General features: G+C 46.0%; 1 protein-coding gene across 17 annotated transcripts in view; it reads left to right on the top strand.

Moving 5' to 3' along the window:
• TMEM178A (transmembrane protein 178A) overlaps positions 1–23310 on the top strand; it is a 249199-nt gene that overhangs the window by 184313 nt on the left and 41576 nt on the right. For 6 of the 17 annotated variants that reach the window (XR_012325732.1, XR_012325740.1, XR_012325733.1 and 3 more), the window contains 2 exons: positions 13277–13321; positions 14506–14862. The exons of 3 other annotated variants lie outside the window; for them this stretch is intronic. Coding sequence is in view for 3 of the 14 variants with exons in the window: in XM_073791431.1 (XP_073647532.1) it covers positions 15070–15469 (400 nt within the window). In the remaining 11 variants the exon portion in view is untranslated. Of the gene's footprint in view, positions 1–644; positions 13257–13276; positions 13322–14505; positions 14863–15004; positions 15470–23310 lie in introns of those variants that run through there. 8 more of the 17 variants (XR_012325731.1, XR_012325728.1, XM_073791431.1 and 5 more) reach the window with 6 other exon arrangements.

The following is a 23310-nucleotide window of genomic DNA, read 5'->3' as shown; positions in this document are numbered from 1 at the left end:
GGTCCAGCTTATTAACCTCTTAGAGGTAACTAATTCCTTTCTTTCATGACCTCGCTCATGGCTGCACAGCCACCTTCCTCTAAACCCTTGCTCAAATCTCCTCTCAAGATGGTGCCAATCAGACACATGTAACCCAGTTTCTAATAACCAACCTAATGCGCTTTTCCTCTTGTCATAACATCATTAACAAGGGAAATAAGCCCCAATGCAGCAGTGACTGGGGCAGACCTTCTGCGCTTTATGTCTACACCCCAACTGTATTCTTCACACCCTTCGCTGTTACGGTGCTAAGAATATAAACATTCTTCAGTGTCTCCTTCCTTTTCTTTTGTATGTTTGCTTTTGGCTGTTTCTCCATGAAGTATTCATGACCTGTCCACATTCCCCTGGATTTATTAACTTAGCTCCTTTTATATCTACTAGTTAACCTTGATGTCTTTCCTTCCTCCTGTACAATAAATTCCTCCTCTGGATCAACACTCCTCATTCAGTACACGCCTGCCTTATAAGTAACTCTCAAGATACTTGGATCCTTTTTCAGAGTCCATGTTCATAGTTCAAAGCAACCTCTAGGGTTTTGATAACTTGGTTCAGGTAATCAGGGCAATAGCTACATATGCTCCATTGTTTTAAATTCTTTTCAGGTGGAAATCCATTCTGACTACATTCAAAGTGAAGGTGAAAAAAATAATCTTTCCAGCTGTTTGATACAGGAAAGAGCTCATTGCTCTGCACAGATCTGAAGAGCTCACCCTATGCATCTTTCCTGTGACTGTAGTGGACACATCGTTGGTGCTCAGGTTTCTCTGTTGTTTCCTGGAGCGTCCACCCACGGACATTCTCCAGCCTTTCCCATTCCTGGATGGCGGGCAGAGCAGCACCTCGGGCGAAGGAGTGAGTGCTCAGCTGAAATAAATGCCTGGAGAAGAAGGATGCCTGCGGTGCAGGAGGATCGGCCAAGGCATTCACTCTCCAGCTGTTAGGAATTTTAATTGTCCTGTCTTGGAATTCAGTAGAACCTTGGAGCATGACCAAAGGGGGAACAGGGTCAGGGAGGAGGGGAAGTAGTGGAGAATTGCGGGCTACCGTCCTACAAAGAAAGCAATTTAACTAAAGTATTAGTTTCCAATTGCTGTTATAACGAATTACCACCACCTTAAGGACTTAAGACAGTTTATTACCGAACAGTTGTGTAGGTCGGAAGTCCAAAGTTAGTCTCACCTGGCTAAAGCCAAGGCATCAGCGGGGCTGCATTCCTGTCTAAAAGCTCTAGGGGAGAATCTGTTTCCTTGTCTTTTCCAGAGGTTTCCTGCATTCCTTGACTTGCGGTCTACTTCCTCTATCTTCAACGCCAGCAACAATGCATCTCTCTAACACTTTTTCCATTTTACACGTCTCTCTGACGGTACCCAGGAAATGTTGTCTGGTTTTAGGAATGCGTGTGATTAGATTGGACCCACTGGAGTAATCCAGGATAAACTCCCCATTTCAAGACGCTTAATCACATCTGCCATGTCCCTTTTGCCATGTAAGGTAACACGTTCATAGGTCCCAGGGCTGGAGTGGGCAGGTTATTCTATCCTACCACACCACGAAGTCGACATCCTCACTGAGACAGAAAAAAGAAGTTTCTACCTTTAGACCTACCTTCTTTGTCTCCCTCAGATCTAATGGGACAGCCATAGATCTTTAAAAATTCTCTATTTGACCTCAAATAAGTGATAAGTGAAATTTTATTATAGGCAAGCAATAATAATATTATCAGTTCCATCACAATTTTTCTTTATTCAAATGACTACTTTAAGGTTTAGGGGTAACTTTCATTTCTCCTTCTCCATGTCTCTCCTTCACACATCCAGTAGCTTCCTCTGCCTTCAAGAAACTTTAATCTTTCTGACCTCCCTAGCTGTAGAATGATTCCCTCCTGCCTTTGACTGCCAGAGTTCTCCAAAAATTAATCAGCGCGTTACCGTTTTTTCCTTCACCTTCTATGCACCCCTCAGACCTCAGACGTTTGGCTCCTGCCTTAACTCCTCAATGGACGATGACCTGCCGAAGGCCCCAGGTATTATGTCGCTGAGACACTTTCTCACTTTTCTATCTGCTATTGGATATTCCCATGATTCTCAACACTGTTGACCAGGCCTTTCTTGAAACTCCCCATCCCTGGCTTGTGTGGCTCTCCTGAGTCACTCACACCATGCTGCCAGACCCCGATCCCTCGTCCTCCACCCAGCCCTCACCTCCAGACACGACCTCTGCTCTTCTTTTCTACCCAGACTCCCACAGATACCCGCCAAGTCTACTTTTCTAACTATTTGGTGGACATTTCTACACAGGTATCCTTCTGCCCTCTCAAACCCAAATGACCAGAGCTTAAATCTCCAAATCTCTTCTCCTTCCTGATTTATGGACCGACTTGCTTATATAAAGGTTTTTCATTCATTTTAGTCAACAGATCCATCATGATCCTAATTGGCTTGAATTCCAGCATTGGTGTGGGACTTCTTTTATCCCATTTGGTTGACTTACTCACTTTTTTTTTTTTTTTTTTTTTGCGGTACACGGGCCTCTCACTGTTGCGGCCCCTCCCGCTGTGGAGCACAGGCTCCAGACGCGCAGGCCCAGCTGCTCCGCGGCATGTGGGATCTTCCCGGACCAGGGCACGAACCCGCGTCCCCTGCATCGGCAGGCGGACTCTCAACCACTGCGCCACCAGGGAAGCCCAGATTTATCTATTTTTATTCATAATGTTTCTGGCATCTCTTCCTTTGCTTCCAGTGCTGCCCTCGTGATTCTCACCACCATGGCCTGGGTGATCTGAAGTCCTTCTCAGCACTTACTTTACCACCACTGCTAGATTAATTCCTAATCTCTCTTCTTCTATCATGTCATTCTTCCTTTCTTCATTTCCTATTGTTTAAACCCTCTGCTGTCTGAATCTAATCAATATTTCCAAGTTTATCAAACTGTTCATGACAAAAATTCTAGGAGGACCAGGGTGTTCACTATCCCATGAACATACCTTGTTCATTACTATCTCTGGGTTCACATGGTTTTCCATTCCTGAAATACTATCTCCTTCACCACCTATTTACTCTCATAGATCTTTTGAAGCTCAAGTACCAATCTCCCCATCAATACTTCTTTGGCCGTCTCCATTTTTAAGATTTCTCCTTCCTCTGAACGTATTAACATTTGCAGAGCACATGGCAAATCAGCAGAGAACTTCCATAAGGTCCAATCATCCACCCACTCATCTTCCCGCAACTGTCACCATGTCCTCATTTCTTTCCACTGTTACTATGGGTGAACTCTGCAGGCACCTACCTGAGACACCCTCTCCGTTTATCTACCAGATCCCACTCCAGTATTTCTGCTTCTCTTTTCTGTATCAATTTCTCCATCCCTCCTGGATCATTTCCATCAGTACATAAGCACGCTGTTATCTTCTTATCTTCAAACAAACAAACAAACCTCTCTTAATCCCACTCCTGCCTCTAGCTATTCATTTTTTCTCCTTCCCTTTACAGCAAAACTCCTTTGAAAAAGTGATCTATCTGCACTGCTCTAACCTCTCTCTTCCTATTCTGTCTGGAACGCATTCTAGTTGAGCTTACATCCCCAACAGTCTGCTGAAAATGCTCTTATTAAGGTCACCAAGGACCTCCTCTTTGCTAAATCCAGTGGTCACTTCTCATTTCCCATCTTGCTTGACCAATCAGAAACGTTGTGACCTTGATGACTCTTCTATTTGAAACACCTTCTTCACTTGGTGTTCCAGACCCACCCTCTCCTGTCTCTCTGTCCATGCCCCTCCAGTCTCCTTTGCTAGTTCTTACTCAACTCATCATGCTTCTCAACTTGTAGCAGATTTCCATGTCTCAGTCCTTGGCCCTTTTTTCTTTTCTGTCAACACTTACTCCCTGGGTGACATCATCCAGTCTCATGGTTTAAAGTACCATCTATATGTGGATTCTGTTGGCTCTCAAATTTATCTCTTTGCCTGAACCCCTTCCCCAAGCCCTAGATGTGTGTTTCCAATTGCTCACTCAGCATCTCCACTTAGAGATCTAATAGGCGTCTCAATTTAGTGCATCCCAAACCTAGCTCTTGAGAGCGTCACTGCTCCAACCTACACTTCCCATAGTCTCCCCGTGTCCACTGATGACAACTCCACCCAGTCCCTTTCTTTCTTTCTTACCATCAGCAAATCCTGTGGGCACTACTCTCAATATCTATCTGGAACCCAACCACTCATTGTCATTCTACTATTATCACCTGGTCTAAAACACTGTCCTCTCTGTAATGATACAAATAACAGATAAGAGTGCAGGCCCTGGAGTCATAGCATGCAGGGTTCAGTCCTGGCTCTGCCACTTACTAAGGGTCTGACCTTGGGCAAGTTATTTACCCTTTCTGTGCTTCAGTTTCCTCATTTATAAAATAAGGATGATGATGAGGAGGAGGATGATGATGATGATGATGATAACTGTTACAAGGATTAAGTGAAAAACCATATAAAGTGCTTAGAACAATGCCTGGCAAATGGTATGTGATCAACAAATGTCAGATCCATACTATTATTCTATAAATCCATAAAAGCTCCATGACTGTAGGTGGGAAGTAGTAGGCAGGAAGATCAGGGAAACCGTGGACATCGCCATTCTCCTAAGCAAAGCCATCTAGACCTTTAAATACCCAAACCCACGCTGAACCAGGCTGGGGGATAATTGTTCCCACCAACTCTGACCTGTGCCTACCACTTGATATGCTGCTTATTTTGTGCAGTTTTTACCTACTGATTTATAGAATAATAGTACATAGCTAGCATTTCTTTTTTTTTAAATTTATGCTAACCATCTTTTTAAAAATTAATTAATTTATTTTTGGCTGCGTCGGGTCTTTGTTGCTGTGTGTGGGCTTTCTCTAGTTGTGGCGAGTGGGGGCTTCTCACTTCCGTGGCTTCTGTTGTTGCGGAGCACGGGCTCTAGGCACGCGGGCTTCAGTAGTTGTGGCTTGTGGGCTCTAGAGCACAGGCTCAGTAGTTGTGGCGCACGGGCTTAGCTGCTCCGCAGTGTGTGGGATTTTCCTGGACCAGGGCTCAAACCAGTGTCCCCTGCATTGGCAGGCAGATTCTTACCCACTGCACCACCAGGAAAGTCCCTCTAAAATTTCTTTCTTTTTAAAAAATATTTATTTATTTTATTTATGGCTGCGTTGGGTCTTCATTGCTGTGCGCGGGCTTTCTCTAGTTGTGACAAGCGGGGGCTACTCTTCGTTGTGGTGCCTGGGCTTCTCATTGTGGTGGCTTCTCTTGTTGTGGAGCATGGGCTCTAGGTGTGTGGGCTTCAGTAGTTGTGGCTCGTGGGCTCTAGAGTGGAGGCTCAGTAGTTGTGGTGCACGGGCTTAGTTGCTCTGCAGCATGTGGGATCTTCCTGCATCAGGGCTCAAACCTGTGTCCCCTGCATTGGCAGGTGGATTCCTAACCACTGCGCCACCAGGGAAGCCCCCTCTAACATTTCTTGATCATGCACTATTTGCTATTGTCACCTCTTTTCCTTTGTCTCTAGAGTACTTCCGATAGCTCCTCTTCTCCAAATCTCCTTAGTCCTGATCCTGGCTCTATTCTGTGTTGACCTCCCCTTTTCAGGATTCTATATCTAGAGTTTGCTGTCATTGCTACCAAATATAACATTTAAAAGAGTGCTCTATAAACCCAGTTAACAATACTGCTGTGAGAGCCATTTTCAATTGTCATTTTATTGACACAAAGAACCTGGGCTTCTTTGCAAAAGTGGTTGATATGGAAAAGGGTAAACTGCTGAGTGAGGATGGAAAAAGGAAGTAATTCAAACTATGTCCACATTATTCAGGACCAAAAAAGCCAGGCAGCGTTCAGAAAAGGAAATTGAGAAATGGAAGCATTTCCCTAAATATTCAGAAAGTCCAGAAGTGGGGATTAAACTTCACTGTTTGAAACTTCAGGGATTTCTTTTGGCTAAATTCCAGGATTCTTTGGCGAGAATCCCTTTCTGTTGTGTTTTTGTCTCAGCGGGGCTCATAAGGGCACATGGTGGCCTGGCTGGAAAACACTAAGTGACATCTCCCCCACTGTCAGCCCCCTCCCTGACTTGCCACTCACCTAGTCCAGGGCTCTTGGTCACATGCAGACTACAGACACCAAATAAATTAGGCAGATGGAACTCATACATCAAAGCCACCTACTTGGACTCCTTTTTGGCCATTGGTACATTTTCTCTCTTTTTTAATCGGCCTCATAAATCTGACCCTGACAGGGTGCTCCCTCTCTATACCAGCAGTCAGAGGTGAGATGGTAATTTGTCCTCAAGCTTTCATCTGCTTCTCCACTTGAGTGACCGTCAGTGCCACGTGGCACCCGTTCATTACAGGGGCTCAGGTGTGGCTGTGGGGAGGTGTGTACCAAGTCCTGCCAAACTGGTGACCCCTTCCGAAAGAACAGGGTGGTTCTCCAAGCACCGCGCGCAGCAGATGATCACACGCCACAGTGCCTGATGAAATACCGGCATGCCGAGAGCTGTAAAGAACACGACACGTGTTCTGTGTTCTTCGGAGTATCTGATTCATACTAACTGTTCACATACTGGCTAATGATTACCTGGACTCAAACAATGTTTCAAGAGGCTTGTCCAAATCAAGAACTGAAGAAAAAACCAGAGTTGTCCGGGCTGGTGATGTCGCTCTCTGAAGTGGGGGGAGAATGCCTCCAGACCTGGGTTGAATTCCCACATTCGGGGTCATTGGACTCAATCTTCGTCCCCTGGTGGCATTCCAGATGTGAATCTGGAATGTCGACTCTGGTCACGTGGGCGAAGTTTGGATCTCTCATCACTTGTGGAGAGCTGCCTCATGGCTTCTAGGAGCCGCAACGTGGCTGGGTCTTGGGTCCTTCCCGAGTCTGCCTTTTTCTGCCTGCCCCTTTTTAGAGGAGGCTGTCTCTTTTTCTCCTCTCATCCAGATGCTGTTTACAGCTGGCTTAATGTCCCCCTGTCCTCTCTGGGCTTTCCCAGCCCCTTGCACGGGGAGGGGACATCCAGGTTCTACCTAGGTTCCCCTCATGTGTTTTGTTTCCATAAAAATGGGCAGTCATTTTCTACAGAGGCCTTTCTCTCTAATCCATTTAGAGGCCTTGAGGACTGGAGATACCTTATCGTACTCTGGCAGTTCATTTTGGTTATTTACAAAACACCATTGAGGGCTTCCCCGGTAGCGCAGTGATTGAGAGTCCTCCTGCCGATGCAGGGGACACGGGTTCGTGCCCCGGTCCGGGAAGATCCCACATGCCGCGGAGCGGCTGGGCCCGTGAGCCATGGCCGCTGAGCCTGCGCGTCCGGAGCCTGTGCTCTGCAACGGGAGAGGCCACAACAGTGAGAGACCCGCATAACGCAAAAAAAAAAAAACCACCATTGAACCCCTTTATGGGCTCATAACAAAATAACCTATTGAAAGAGCATAATGGTTTCTTGCACTTTTGAACGCCCATCATTCCACCAATGCTACAGATGATTTATGTTTGCAGGAGCCTTATGGTAAGCCTCCAGGCTTTTCACTGGGGTTCAACCCTTGGGAGAGTAACGTTCTGTACCGCACGAGGGTCATGACCTGCAGATGTGAGCAGCCACCAGATATTACTGTTGGAGATGGTAAATCACAACAGTCACAACAGCTGCCATACACACGGGGCACTTATTACACGTCAGCCTTCACATTCACTGTGTTGCTAATGCTTTATTTTCATTGTGTGTTTGATTCTCATAGCAGCTCTATTATTACTCTGATCCCCATTTTATAGATGAGGAAACAGAAGCTTGGAGTAGCTAAGCAAATCCTACTCCCCACAAAATAATCACATAGAATTTGAGCCCAAGTCCCTCCGACCCCACGGCCCAGACTCTATATGTCTTGTTGCTGTGTCATCAGAGCATATCGTTAGACTCCCCTGCCTTGGCTTTGGGGACATGCATTTTCTTGGCTTCCTTCCTGGTCTCCTTTGTGGCTCTTCCTCCCTCCATGGAGGTTTAAATGCTCCAGTGTCTTCGAGCCTGCCTTGACCCAAACCTACTGGTTTTTCTAGCCACACTCTCCCCTAAGCAGTCTCACCTAGTCCTGTGAATTTAAATATCAACATGCATTTAACACCTATCTGCTGACATTCTACAATCGAAATCTTCCCTTCCAGACTGCTGCCCTTACTCTCAGATTCATACATCCAATTGAGATTTCTAAATGGCATCTCAAACTTAACATGCCCCAAACAGAATTTTTTACTTTGTTCTCAAGAATATTCCACACCTCACTTCATGATACCGCCATTCAAACACTCAAACCAGAAATGTAGGCCTGGTTCTTGATTTTTCCTTTCCCTCATCTGGACTCCCAGTAATTCCATGAGTTCAACCTCGACCCACCTCTCTTCCTCCACTGCTGTGTCTTTAGTCTGAGCTACTGACATCCCTTGTCTGAACTATTGAAATAGCCTCCTGACTGGTTTCCCTGCTTTCATACTTGCCATCCCCAGCCCCAGTTCATTTTTCACTTAGTCGTCTGTGACGTTTAATATATGAATCAACTCGTGCCCCTCCCCTCCTTAAAACCCTGCCAAGGTTTTCTTATGACCGAAGTCCAAACTTCATAGGATGCCCTTCTAGGCCATGTGTGAACTGGCTGCTGACCAACTTTGCAGCTGAATCTCATACTGCTCACTGCCTCATTCACTACTCTGTAGCTACAGTGGTGTCTTTCCAGTTCCCCAGTGATACAGAGCTCTTTCATGCCTCAGGACCTTTGCACTGGCAGTCCCCTCTCCCGGGAATGTGCTCTCCCTGGCCCACAGGTGCTCACTACATGTTAACTGAACAAACAAGAATAGTAGGTTGCCTCTCCTACAAGAATAAGATGAATAATAAGTAACAGGAAAAAAATCATGTCATCAGTAACTTATTTAGCTATTTGTATTTATGACATTTAAATGACGTGGGCTTAATATGATTAGGCTGTGGGTTTCCTGAAGCATGTTTCTGTGTTTACGTGGATGGAGTAGGGAAGAGTGGGAGGAAACATATTTAGCATGTGATAATGATGACTCATTAATCCCGAGAGGTAGATGTTGATATCCCTGGTTTTCAGAACTTGCTCAGAGTAACTGGCTAAGGATGAGCAGGTAAGAAGTAGTAGGTCTGGAATTTATAGGTCGTCTGACTCCTGTGCACGTGTATCCCCCAGATCCTGGTGCCTCTGAGTAGATACAACTCAGAGATGAGGTTCAAGGGTAAGAAAAAGAAGAGACACCTGGAAACAACAGATTTTGTTCACCTGGGCAGCATCATAGGCTGCTGTGAATCAGAGAGAGTACATACCTATCTTAGTTATGTCCAGCTCTGCCTTGGTTGTCAAACATGGCCTGAACGAGCTGAACTAGCCCTCAACTTAGAAAGCCAGTATCCAGACACACAGATAAGGCGGGGAATACAGTTAGGTATGGCGATAATGAGCCACCATCTGCTAAAACATCACACTCTGAGTGGGACTTAACATGGTTTTGGGTTTCTTTGAACGTGTTTTTTTTTTTTTTTTTTTTCCCCACCATATGTGCTTAAAGGCTCCGAAAAGGAAACAGCTTAATCCAGGAATGTGAAAAAGAATGGTGACATTCCGTGGTGTGTCAGTGAAATGAGAAACTTATCAGGCACCATCTATTTCAGGGCTTTGTGGTATTTTCTGGTTCCAGGCTTCCAGTTAGTGACAAAATGGCAAGATGAATTACCACATGTGTGGGGTAGAGAGGAGGACCATGGTAGGTGCTACTTCTAAAATTTACTTTTGGCTTTGCCCTGGACTAAATTGACACATATACAGAAGATGCCTTGCTTCCTCCAAGGCCTCCCTGAGACAGCATCTATCTACTTGGCTCAACCAACTTCTTCCCACTGGAAACTGATCTCCCTGCACTAGGTTTCCCTGTTGAATTTTGTCTGCACCTCTGTGACAGCACTCAGTCCAGGCATCCCTCTTTATAGCCTCTTGCATTTCTATCTTTCTCCTCCACTAACCAAAAGCTCCCTGAGGGCACAGGCCATGGGTTTTGTTTCATCTTTGCATAATGCAGTGGGACCCAGCACAATAACTTACCCTGGAGGTGCTCAATAAATGTTATTGACTTAAAATAAAATTGTTAGTGGGGAACAGTTTAGAATGATCATGTTAAAATAAGATATCTCAATTATTTGCAGAATTGACATATCATAGATCAATAACATAATTGACTCTATCCTTACATTAAATGCTGGAAAAATGTCTGATAGTACCATGAATAAACCCCTCCTCTTTTTGAGAGCCAGTGTGTGGTTTTGTTTTGGTTTTTTAATTAATTAATTAATTAATTTTATTTATGGCTGCATTGGGTCTTTGTTGCTGTGGGCGGACTTTCTCTAGTTGCAGCGAGCGGGGGCTACTCTCTTATTGTGGTGTGCGGGCTTCTCATTGCGGTGGCTTCTCTTGTTGCAGAGCACGGGCTCTAGGCGCATGGGCTTCAGTAGTTGTGGCACGCAGGCTCAGTAGTCGTGGTTCGCGGGCCCTAGAGCACAGGCTCAGTAGCTGTGGCGCACGGGCTTAGTTGTTCTGCGGCATGTGGGATCTTCCTGGACTAGGGCTTGAACCTATGTCCCCTGCACTGGCAGGTGGATTCTTAACCACTGAGGCACCAGGGAAGTCCAGTGTGTGGTTTTGGTTAAACTTCATAGTGTAAATTCTACGGAATTTAAATGTTTGAGATGAGGAAAGACATTGCTTTTGGTCTTAGCACTGGGGCAAAAGGGTGAAAGCCTTTTAGAATATTCATGGCTAGCATGGTTAGCTTAGCATAGGTATGTCAATAAATCATTGCCATAGCTCTGTGATAATTGGAGATCTCTCTCTCTCTCTCTCTCTCTCTCTCTCTCTCTCTCCCTCCCTCTCTCTCTCTCTCTCTCTCTCTCTCCCTCTCTCTCTCTCTCTCTCTCTCTCTCTCTCCCCCTGTGTGTGTGTGTACCTTTTTGTAAGAAAATATTTATTTAAGAACTTTCTGTGTAGAGAAATACGATGAATGTCATAAAGCACCTAGATATTATGATAAGTGTGTTTGGAGAAGGCAAAAGTGTTTTGTTTTCTCAATATTTAAACATGGCCAACACATAAATTGGGATGTTTAAATGCTACGGGACTACTGACAGTAACAAAGAAGGACTCTAGTGTAATATAGAGGATAATTCTCTCTAACCTAGAAAGGAGAGTTGGGTGCTGAAGGATGACGTCATCAAAACAGCACTGGAGGAAGATGCATTTGGCATCAGTGTCCAGGATAACTTCAGGATGATCTGCCCGTGAGCCCAGCTGTCCTGGAATCACTGGGGCCAAGGAGGGAGCTGGAATAATAATCCAGATGTGAGGTGATAGAGGCATAGTGACAGCAAGTGGTAGAAATGAAGAGGAAAGATTGGCTATAAAGACATTTAAAAGGAAGAAACCCTACCACTTTGTGAATGCGATAGAAAATTCTGAAATATTGGGTCTGAGTGTCTTGACTGACTTGTCAACACCAGAAAGAGAGAGAAGTGAGGAGGGGCAGTTGGACCACAGGGAAATATGAGTTGACCTTTAGACATACTGAGTTCTACAACACAGTGAAAGGCCCAGGTGGAAATTCTCTAGCTCTATCCCTGTCGTTTTAGGACACTGTTATTCTCCAAGGGAGATATTGGTGATATCAGATCTGGAGATGGCAAAGGGAAATTTAAGACAAGTGAAGAAGCAGCTAAGTTTGAAAACGTTGAGGGCACGGCACCGCCCTCAGCACTGCTGAGACATGCCTCGGTGTTCTGGTTGGGTATGTGATCTCCCATCATCTTGACTACCTGCCAGGCTAAATGCCCTCATACATCGACTGTGCTCTGGCTTAGACTCCTGCTTCTCCTCGCCTGCCAGTATTTAGCTTGTGGTCAGGGATTAGAAGATGTCAACTTTATGACTTAAAAACACAGAAGACATTCTTCTTTTACAGTGGGCTCAAATATGGAAGCCTCCAAATCTGTCGGGTAGATACGTAAGTCAGACATATTGAGTGGAATGCCAGTGTCTCTGATCTAGTCCTCTTGGTAAAGTTTAACTCATCCTTTGAGAGTCAACTCAAAAGTTACTGTCTCTAAGTAGCCTTCCTGACTTCCCCAGGTGGTTGGTCTCTTCATTGTCCACGTTGCCACACACTTTGTTCTGCTTTGTGCTACAGTGCACAGAAAAATCTATGTGTCTGTCTCTCACCACTAGACTGGGAGCATCCAGAAGATGGGAACCATTGATTCATCTTTGTATTTCCCACTCCCTTAACAGAGTGGGGCTCGTGGATGATAGTTCATTGTTGGAAATATCCAAAAGAGAAGATGTAAGAACGTGGATGGAACGATACGCAGTTGCTGTAGCAAAACCTGTACACACATCATATGTCACATCCCCGCTGATGCTGTTAATGCTACACCAGCGGAGGCAGTGCTCTCATTACCTGCTGCTGGCCCGTATTTGTAACGTGTGACATTGTTTATGGAATACTGTCAAGGGTAATCCATCACATAGTAACCTTTGGATTATATGCTGAGACTGGTCTTCAACATAGACATAAATGCACTTCAAGGATCGTGCTATTTTCTAAGAAGGGTATGATCAAGGGTTCTGGCTAGGAAAATGAAGCAGAACATTACTTTCTTTTAAGTTAAACATAAGTGCCTGAAAAAGAGGTTTCCTTCTGTCAGCCCCAGTCGGGTCATGGTTATTGTGTGAAGATAATCAGATGACTCTGAAATGTGGCAGAATATTTTTTTCTTAGAGTAACTCAGGGTTTGAAAAGTGGGTGAAGAGTTGCTAAAGGTTTGACCACCCTTGGAACTTGCAAGGTTTGTAATATCTTTATCTTTATCTGATATCTTTATCTCAAGAGGTGTTTTAAAAAATAAAAGGACACATGACAACTTGAGCGAATTTCAGATATCGGCCGTGGGCTCACAGTTAAAGATATTCTGTCTGTATCCATAAAGATTTAGGAATTTACACATAGTATAGAGAGAGTATAAATAAAAGAGAGCTTCTAAGTCTCATCATTTTTGTGTAAATCCAGATAAGACTCCTTTGATGAGCTTAGCGGTTCCTGTTAAGGAAAAGCTTATAGGTGAGAGGAACACTAAAATTATAATTCTTTGTCTTCCTTAATTAGACTGAAGCTCACCATAGATCTTGCTGAAGCTGTGATAAAATTCAGGTAATAATTCACATTGTCAGGTCAGCAGAAATGGGCACGGGGCATCCAGTATGACTGAAGGATTTGCTTAAGTGATCTATCTGTGAACGGAGGTGCTCAGGAGAGGTACACAGTCTTCATGGGAAATAAACCCTCTGAAGATGCTGAGTACAAACAGCAACGAAAATAAATCCCAGCAAGTTTCTTATATCACCCTTACAGATGTCACTTCAGAGGAAATATATAAATCACATTCATACCAATTGATGTGGGGCACTAATTAGTAAGTCCCATTAAATCGTGGAGTAATGACATTCAGCATCTAATGAATGCCTCATCATCTTTTGATCATTAATATTTCACAGCATAAGAACACAAGAATTGGCATCCCTGGGCTCACGCAGCATGGTTTTCTGTCTGTGATGTGGCCCCAGGGGCACTAAGTGGCACGAGGGTATTGCTCCTTTGTCGTGAGGCTGCACAACACAATTAACTCAGGACCCTGAGTCCTAACGTTTCCTCATTGTAGAAAATGTGAATCTGCCTGCCATTCTCCGAATTAACATCTGAGACTGCCCAGTGCCCTGGAAAACAGACGCAGGCTGAGATGTTGACTTTGCTTCGCTGCTGACCCTCACAGTCCATGCAAGAAACTTGCACAGGAGATAAAAAACAAATCATTCCTCTGATTTATTACTAAGGGCTTTCTTTATTCAAAGGCAGTAATCACCTCACAGAGCAGGTGCCATTGCAAGGGCTTATTGATCCTGTGCGCTTCTAGAAATGCCAGGAGGCCGTCACTCCGGCGGGAGATGGAGGTGGTCAACGAAAAAGAAGTCCATCTCCGAGCAGGCTGGAGTGGGAGAAAATCTCTGGCCCTAGAGACCTATGGCTCCAGTCACGCTCGGTGCCTTTCTTTCAGAAGAGGGGCTGGAGCGGAGAGAGCGCTGAGAGGCTGCCGTGGGCAAGTGAGAGAGAAAGGGAGGATGACAGGGAGATAGAGCTGCCGAGGGGTCTCCGAGGCTGCATCCTTCAGGAGGACGGAGAAAGGGTCTTCGTCTCCAGATCGAGATTCCTAAGAGTTAAATATCACCACGCAGCCCGACCCGGATGGGATTTGTTTCTGGGTAGAAAACGCGACACTGATCAACATCAACTTGGACAAGTGACAAGACTAGGTCTGATGTTGGTGGATGTCTTTTCAGGTCGTTGGAGGGGAGAGGACGGCAGGCAGTGTGCTCGGGGGTAGCTGGAGAGAAACATCGCGTCCAGGGCAGCGATAGAAAGCGACAAGGAGGAGGCCAACAGAGGGACGAAAAGAGAGGGAGGAAGAGTTGAAGAAAAGTAGGGGGAAAGTAGGGACAGGGTGAAGAGGAGAGAGGAAGGGACGAGGGAGAAGTGAGGGCGGCGAGGAGGGATCCACAAGGGAAGGGGGATCGCGGGAGAGCAGGGAGGACGGGTTGGTCGCGAGGTGCAGAGCGGGCGCAGGGGTGCGCGGGGGTGGCGGCGCCGGGAGGGAGGCGAGGGGGCTGCGGGAGAGGCGGGGGGCGAGGGAGCGCTCGAGGCTCGGGGAGGCGCGGAGCGGTGGACCGGGGAGGGGGCGGGCGCGCGGTCGAAAGTGAGCCGAGGAGGGAGCGCGCCGGGCCGCGAGCCGAGGGCGGGCGGGAGGTGGGGGGCAGGTGGGGGAGCGCGGAGCGAGCGGAGGCCAAGTGCATTGTGTCTGGCGGCGGCGCGCGAACCCACCGGCGGCCGCGGCGGGGCGGGCAGCCATGGAGCCGCGGGCGCTCGTCACGGCGCTCAGCCTCGGCCTCAGCCTCTGCTCCCTGGGGCTGCTGGTCACGGCCATCTTCACCGACCACTGGTACGAGACCGACCCCCGGCGCCACAAGGAGAGCTGCGAGCGCAGCCGCGCGGGCGCCGACCCCCCGGACCAGAAGAACCGCCTGATGCCGCTGTCTCACCTGCCGCTGCGGGACTCGCCCCCCCTCGGGCGCCGGCTGCTCCCGGGCGGCCCTGGGCGCGCCGACCCGGAGTCCTGGCGCTCGCTGCTGGGGCTCGGCGGGCTGGACGCCGAGTGCGGCCGGCCGCTCTTCGCCACCTATTCGGGCCTCTGGAGGAAGTGCTACTTCCTGGGCATCGACCGGGACATCGACACCCTCATCCTGAAAGGTGAGCGGCGGGCGCGCCCTGCGCCCCGGGCGCCCGCGCGTGAAAAGCAGCCCGCGGCTCCCCAGGGGCGCGCCTGTCCCCGCGGCCGCCTCCCCGCCGCGTCCCCGGCACATTCTTTCGTCTCCCCCGCCGCCTCCTTTCTTTACCCCTCCCCTCTCTCTTTCTTTCCCCGTCCCTCCCTTGTTCTCTCCCGCTCCTCTTTCTTTCCCCGGCTCTCTTCTTTCCTCTCCATCCTCCTTTTCTTTTTCCCCTCTTCCCTCAAGTCTGGGCTTCAGCCCCCCGCCTCTATCTCCTTTGCTTCCTTGGCCTCCTTTCCCCCCTCTTCTCCTCGCCTCTCGTCCTTCGCTGTCTTTGTACACGTGCCTGACTTGGAACGCACGGGTCTGTTTTCTGGACGCTGCTCCCCGGGAAGGTAAACATCAAAAAGACCCGACCTTTCCCAGTTGGGCTCCTTCCCTTAAGTTGTACTTTCCTTTTAGAAATACCTTTGAAGGAAAAGTGGTTGCAAACCTCAGAAGAGGAGGAAAAGGGCTTTTTCTTGTATTGTGCTGATGTTGGTAGCAGACGGGACTGATGTGGTATGCCAGCCTGGCAGGCTAATGGGGAGCTCAGGAGGCGGGAGGAACCTTCCTCTAAACCCCCGAAGTGCAGGGTTCCTTTGGGTTAGACCTCAGATAACATTAATGCATTGGTGGAGGCAGCTGAATGCCGATAGGACATCTACTTTTTTCCAACCTTCCTGATGACTGGGCACACCATCCTTAGGCTAGTCACACCAGGGCGAGGAGAGTGGAAAACCGGTCCAAGCCTTTTAAAGTAGAGCTTTCCGTATTTGCACATGGAGTCTCTACAGAATCACTCTCTCTTAAATTTGTGATACCTCGTAAGGCTGTTTTTGTTGTTGTTTTGTTATTTGACACTGAGTTGTAGAGCATCAATTTGCTCTTCTGAGGTCTAGGTGACACCTGGCTCCCATGTGCATAATCGGATCGATTGAATTTTTTTGGTAAATGTCATTCATGTAAGAATATTCAGTGTGAAAGTCCTACTGCTGAGGCTTCCTTCTAACTTTCCGAGCTTGACCCTTATTACAAATTCTTTTTCTCTGAGATGGAAAGAATAAAACAACCCACCTTCTTCCCTGGGACTCATTATTGCGAAAAAAGAAGACGTCTAAAATCAGTACATTTAAAGATTTAGTAGCCATTCAGGAAAGCAAAGAAGCAGATTTGTGTTGAATTCCGGTTTGGAATGGAATTGCATGGAAAGGAGGGGGTTAATAACATGTTGGCCTCAGAGTGTTGTTCGTTGGCGTATTCCTCATTTCTCAAACATGTCAACTTCTTCCTTCCCATGGCTAGCTCAGCTGGGGACTGCCATCTGAAATCTGTCTGTGTGTGGAAGGACTCCAGCGCTCTTGGGGGGAAGCAGATACACTAACCTTCCTTTGGGAAGGGCGCTGTATTCTTTCCTCTCCTAACTCACATCCAAATCTGATTTCTCCTCGTGAAGATGCTGCATAATTAATTTGGATAGTAGCACAGTACATGAACAAACTGTAAAAGCTGAATTTGGAGGTTCGGTTATGGAATGCTCGCTTAGGCAAGGCAATTTTGAAAGCTAAGCAGTGTAGTCTGTCTTTGGAAATGACTAGAGCTGCATTTCCTTACGCTCTTCCTCTGCCGAGAGTATTTGATTGCATGTAAACTGGATATAGAATAATGCCTGAAACAGCAGGGTAGAGTTCATTCAATCCAATGGCAGGCAGGAGAGGGTGTCCCACAGGACACTTGCACATTCCCCACCTCCCCACCTGGGCTGGCTAGCTGAGGTGCCGAGCTCCAGGGAAGTTCAGAATCGAATAATCCTAGAGGCTGAAGGGACTTTAGCGGTCATTCAATCCAACCTCCCCCGCATTGTTGACTCCCTTCTTCTACATCTTTCTGACAAACAGTTGTCCAGCCTAGCACTTTCCTAAGACAGAACTTGTGTGCTAATTAAAAGAATTATAGTTTTCTAGTCATAAATGCAAGTTTGTATTAAAACGATCTCAGGGCTTCCCTGGTGGCGCAGTGGTTGAGAGTCCGTCTGCCGATGCAGGGGACACGGGTTCGTGCCCCGGTCTGGGAGGATCCCACGTGCCGTGGAGAGGCTGGGCCCGTGAGCCATGGCCGCTGAGCCTGCGCATCCGGAGGCTGTGCTCCACAACGGGAGAGACCACAGCAGTGAGGCCCGCGTACCGCAAAAAAACAAAACAAAACAAAAAAAAAAACGATCTCAGATTTGTAATATTGATGGTGTTTAGTTAATCCTTTTTGTAGGATACTGAAGAGTTCTAGGTTGTCATCAGAAGACCTGGGCTCCATTGCTGGCTCTACTGCTAAATCGCAGGGCTTCCTCCAACAAGTGTCCAGGCCTCCTTGGCCTTCAGTTTTCTAGTTCATAGTAGGAAGGCTCACTGTTCTTTAGGGGATTTTCTAGTTCTAAAATCTGTCATTGTTGTACTAATAGCAATGTAAATTTAGCTTCTTGGGAAGCCTGACATTATTGACATGAGGAGTTTGGAGGAAATGACAGACGTTCAGTACGTTACATCCTTGATCATAATTTGTTGTTTGGGAGATGGCCAGAAGGGCCTCAAGTACTTTCAGTATTGCTACTCATCTACCTTGGGCTACCTACATAACTCTTCTAGATCTCAGTTTCATCATCTGTGAGATGAATGGGTGAAATGAACAGCTTTAAATTTCTGTGATTCTAAGAATAATTTCAACAGATGATTTTGACACCCATGTTAGGTAGACATTATTACCTTTGTTTTGGCATCTGTGATATGAATTTGGCATTTGTGGTGTATTTTGACATCTGTGGCTGTGGTGTGAATGTCTTAAATGAGCCCTGTATAACTAGAAATCAACATGACATCTAATTAAAAACTTTGGACAACTAGGGTCCCACATTTCATTCTTACTTTCTTCTCTGAACTACCTATGAGTCCTAAGATTTAGAAATGTTAACGATAGGAAATGAAGAAAAGTAGACTCAGATGGGAGAGTGGGGAGGGGTGGAAAGGGCCACAAGAAGTGCCTGACATACTTAATGAGCTTTTGAGGGAAAAAGAGGTCAGCCTTTCTTCGTGTGGACTTAGAGCACAAAGCCAGGAGGTGGGGGCTTCCCTGGTGGCGCAGTGATTGAGAGTCCGCCTGCCTATGCAGGGGACATGGGTTCGTGTCCCGGTCCGGGAAGATCCCACATGCCGCGGAGTGGCTGGACCCGTGAGCCATGGCCGCTGAGCCTGCGCGTCTGGAGCCTGTGCTCCGCAACGGGAGACGCCACAACAGTGAGAGGCCCACGTACCACAAAAACAAAAACAAAAACAAACCAGGAGGTGGGTGAAAGTTACAGAGGGGAAAATATAGAGTTGATAATATGGAAGACCTCTCACAATTGGAATTGTTTGCATTTCCTGGAGGCTGGGAAAATATTTCTGAGAGATGTAGAGGAAAAAGAAACAGACAATGTGGAGAATAAGAGATTGGCTTAGAAGTGCAACATATAGGCTCTGTAGTGTTCATCTACTTAAGAGAAATCACATGAGCCAGAAGAGCAGCGGTCTCATTGGGACAAGTATTTGGGAAAATCATCAAACTCTGATTGTCACCCTTTCATTATGATTCTGTTTACTTGTAGCCCAGAGTGACCCTAGAAGGTCTCCCCTAGATTGGACCTCCAACCAGGACCTTCAGTAAGAATGGAGGTAAAGTTATAGATAAATCCGTTAAGGACCAAGACTAGAACTCGATGCTACTCTCCCAGGCTGACGAAAGACCAGCTACCAGCACAGTTTGCATACTGTTGTTTTTCCTCTTACTGTATTGACTAATCCACATTTCACTATCTTGCCCACTGGGATAACATGGGAGCTTACAAATGCTGTAGAGATATTAGGTTCACACTATATTATCATAGTTTACGATCCAATAAAACAAATGCCCATCGAAAGGCTGTTATGTGCAAGGTCATATTAGGGAGATTTCGGCTACACATGTGGGGATTCTTTTGTGTTTGAGCTGGTCAATTGACTAACTTATTCTTCCATACACAGACCCTTCTTGCAGTTAACTTTTGTTGCTAAGGAAGCTTTGCTTGTCGCAGTAAAGACAGTCTCTGATAAGTATGCAAATGAAGTCATCCTCCACCCAGCAACAGGGGGGCTAGAATAGTTGAAGGAGCCTTGTGGTAGGAACTTGAGAGAATGGGTTTAAAGAGTAGGTTCTTGGGCTTCCCTGGTGGCGCAGTGGTTGAGAGTCTGCCTGCCGATGCAGGGGACACGGGTTCGTGCCCCGGTCCGGGAAGATCCCACGTGCCGCGGAGCGGCTGGGCCCTTGAGCCATGGCCGCTGAGCCTGTGCATCCGGAGCCTGTGCTCCGCAACGGGAGAGGCCACAACAGTGAGAGGCCCGCGTAACGCAAAAAAAAAGAGTAGGTTCTTTATTCCTTCGTTCATCCAGTTTATTCCCTCAATAAATATATATTGAAAGCCAGGTATTGTTTTAGGTATAGAAGATACAGGATTGAACAAAATGGATAAAAATGCCTGCCCTAATAGAGTTTATATCAAGTGGTGGAGTTATTTTCTAGTGGATTATATAGTCATTACTCTTAGTAGGCTGTGGGAAGAACGCTGTGCAAGCTGCTAGAGCTGGTAAGTACGTGACAGAAAATACAGTGCAGAGTGATGGAGAGCTGTACCCTTTGGGGGACGCCCGGCCATTCTGTTCCAAGTGCAATTCTTAGGTTTAAACTACTGGTTGAACAGTAAAATAGGAGGACAGATGGAAGGAGACTCAGTTGGAAACATTCTATAATGCTTCTTTCAGTTACTGAAAACACTGAGTTTAATAAATAAACATTGAAGAGTCTTGTGAATACATTATGTGGAACTTTGGAGAAATTAATTTTGAATAGGAGTTAGTCATTGAAATGATATCAAAAGTGCCAACTGTTCTTACTAGCCTTAACTTTAATTGAAAAAAAAATTTTAATTAAAAAATTTCATTAAAAACAATTAACACTATTTTTCAAATAGATGTACTTTGTTTATGTAAACCAAATCCTAATATTATATATTGCCTGCAATAAACAAAAGGAAAATGAATGTTGTAGTGTTTTGTTTTTATGAAATTAAAAGTGATAGAATTTCAGCAATGTGAAGATTCTAATTCTGTAGGCATACTGTTAACCTGGATAAATCATTTGGGATTGAATTCTTGAAACGTGAAATACAGCATGTCCTTGTGGTTTCAGAAGCATTTTTCCTTTAATGAGATAAACAGAGATATCAAAGACAGTAGGACATAAATACTTTGTCATTTCACTCTCTGCAAGTAAAAGAAAGTAGGAGGATTGGTAGGAATTCCTTGGGTCTCTTCTTCACTCTGCTAATGATATATCTGTTTCCCCTGTTGGCTTATTTTCCATGAAATTAATAGTCTGTACAGGACCCACTACGTTCTACCTGACACAGAAATAGATTGATGATTTTCTCCAGCTCATTTGTAGACCAAAGTATCATTTGTGTTAGAATAATTATCTCCCAAGAGCAGATGTATCTGGGAAATCTGAGAGGCAAGCACTGTTTCTCTTCCCCGACCCATTTGTTCACATACTGTCCTCAGACCTTCTCTTGGACCAGAAGATGCTGCTGGCAAAGGGATTCCTCAGTTTTGGGGGTGCTGGGGGTATCATTAAGACTTCCGTTTTCTTTCTTTACTTCTCAAGGCAGTGGTCTCCAAACTTGTCTTCAGCCTCACTCTATGTAATTTATATTTATTCATTTTAAAATCAGGTGCATGGACTGTCCTGACATATACATCATGAAACACAGACAAAAGCAACCCTTGAAGGGATGGGGTAATAGATAGAAAAAGAAGTTCAACTATTTTCACCCACACTTTCCAAAGGACTGCTTGTGTACCCCCTGGCATGTATACGCTCCTCTTGGAAGACTGCTGTTCTCACTGCACATCAGCAAAGCTGAGTTTCTCATCTGGGCAGAAGAAGAAGGACTGTTTGTTTACTATCATGGCTGACCTCTGTGGTGGGTCTCCTAGGCCACCGTTGTATCACACGTATTCATCTTGCACAGGGGACAGAAGAAGATGCATTTTATTTCTGTATCATTTCTGACCTTAGGCACAGCGTTACCCAAGTGTGATACCCTATGTTTCAACACATCCTGTTGCTAACACTCCTGAAGGTTATCTTGCATAGAAATTAGATTCTTACTCGCCTCTCTGCTATCAAAAAAAAAAAGATACTTGCTTCCATTCTTTCCATCTGCACAGGGAAGTCACCTTTTAAAAGTGATTCATAAACACAAAAGTGGTTGGTGCTTTAAGTGGTTTGTGATCAAAATTGCCAGAGTCAGTGCCATTTGTATCCACCATGTCTCATGGATAACATTTAGCAATGGCCTTGAGGGGAAAAACGGGAGTTTTTGGCTATGCCATAGAAAGTTCACATCCAGTTACACCCGAGTGGCTGTGATTTTTTCCTTAGCTCCTGATTTTTCGTTTTCAAAGCTCAAAATGAGCCGTTAAACCCCATCAGGCAGACTGCTCATAATTGCAAGTGTTCTTGATTACCACAGAAGATATGCTTTTGTTTGGGGAGCATCTGGAAGTTACGTTCCACTGAGGGAGTAACCGAGTCTCCCAGTGTCAATGCTAAATGGGAGACCATGGGGAGTGGCCACATTGAAGGAATTTAGGCAGGTCCTAGGGTTTTCCCAACAGTTACCAAGGGTGAACGCTCCTTTCCTCTTTGAGCCCACCTGCAGTGTGGTATACCCCAGGTTACTGACCTTTGACCTCTGCCAAGCAAACTGTGACCTCGGGTTGACTGTGTCCTTATTCCTGAGTCCATCTTTCTTGTGTCTGTCCACCTTGTCTTTCAGAGAGATTCCACTGTCCTTCTTTGACACTCAATTGTGTGACCATCTGAGGCTCATTTTCCTGTATTATTTGCTGGTTAAAAGAATAAAAATAGGGCTTCCCTGGTGGCGCAGTAGTTGAGAGTCCGCCTGCCGATGCAGGGGACACGGGTTCGTGCCCTGGTCTGGGAAGATCCCACGTGCCGCGGAGCGGCTGGTCCCGTGAGCCATGGCCGCTGAGCCTGTGCGTCCGGAGCCTGTGCTCCGCAACGGGAGAGGCCACAACAGTGAGAGGCCCGCGTACCGCAAAATAAATAAATAAATAAATTTAAAAACCCATAAGAAAAACCCACTACACCATTGCTATCGTCTAAAGCTTTGCACAACTGGTTGTAAAGATTTTTATCAACATAAAGGCGTTTTTCAGTAGAAAATGGACTTTATCTTCAAAACCTGGTAAAATTTATGATGGTTTATTTTTTCACTTTTTTACAGTGTTTCCCTGTGGTTAAAAGTGATTGCAGTGATTAATCTGTTTTATTGCAAGTTTTAACTAAAAGGATGTAGCTGAACTTGGAGCCTGAGAGAGCCCACATCGGCCCTCTTGAAGCTGACAGCCTTTGTTTGCTGCAGAGTACGGGGAAACTACAGGCTGCATTCCATCTTTCTTGTAACTCAGCCAGATAAGCTGATTGCAGACCAAATAATAATGTCATGGGGACACCCATCAGGGAATGCATTAGCAAGTGAAAAAAGGGGAACAATACAAACCATATTTCAGTTTCCGTTATCTTGACTGACTGAGGACACACTGAATTATTTTCTGTAATTTGCTGGATGTCCCCCAGTGTTCAGACTTTTAAGTATTTTGTTCATGGGAAAAAATCAATCAACTCATTTCTCCTTCA

This window comes from Tursiops truncatus, chromosome 14 (genome assembly GCF_011762595.2).
Source record: "Tursiops truncatus isolate mTurTru1 chromosome 14, mTurTru1.mat.Y, whole genome shotgun sequence".
In the NCBI taxonomy this organism is placed as follows: Eukaryota; Metazoa; Chordata; class Mammalia; order Artiodactyla; family Delphinidae; genus Tursiops; species Tursiops truncatus.
The sequence above is the reverse complement of the archived record's forward strand: the minus strand, read 5'-3'. Positions and strand labels throughout refer to the sequence as shown.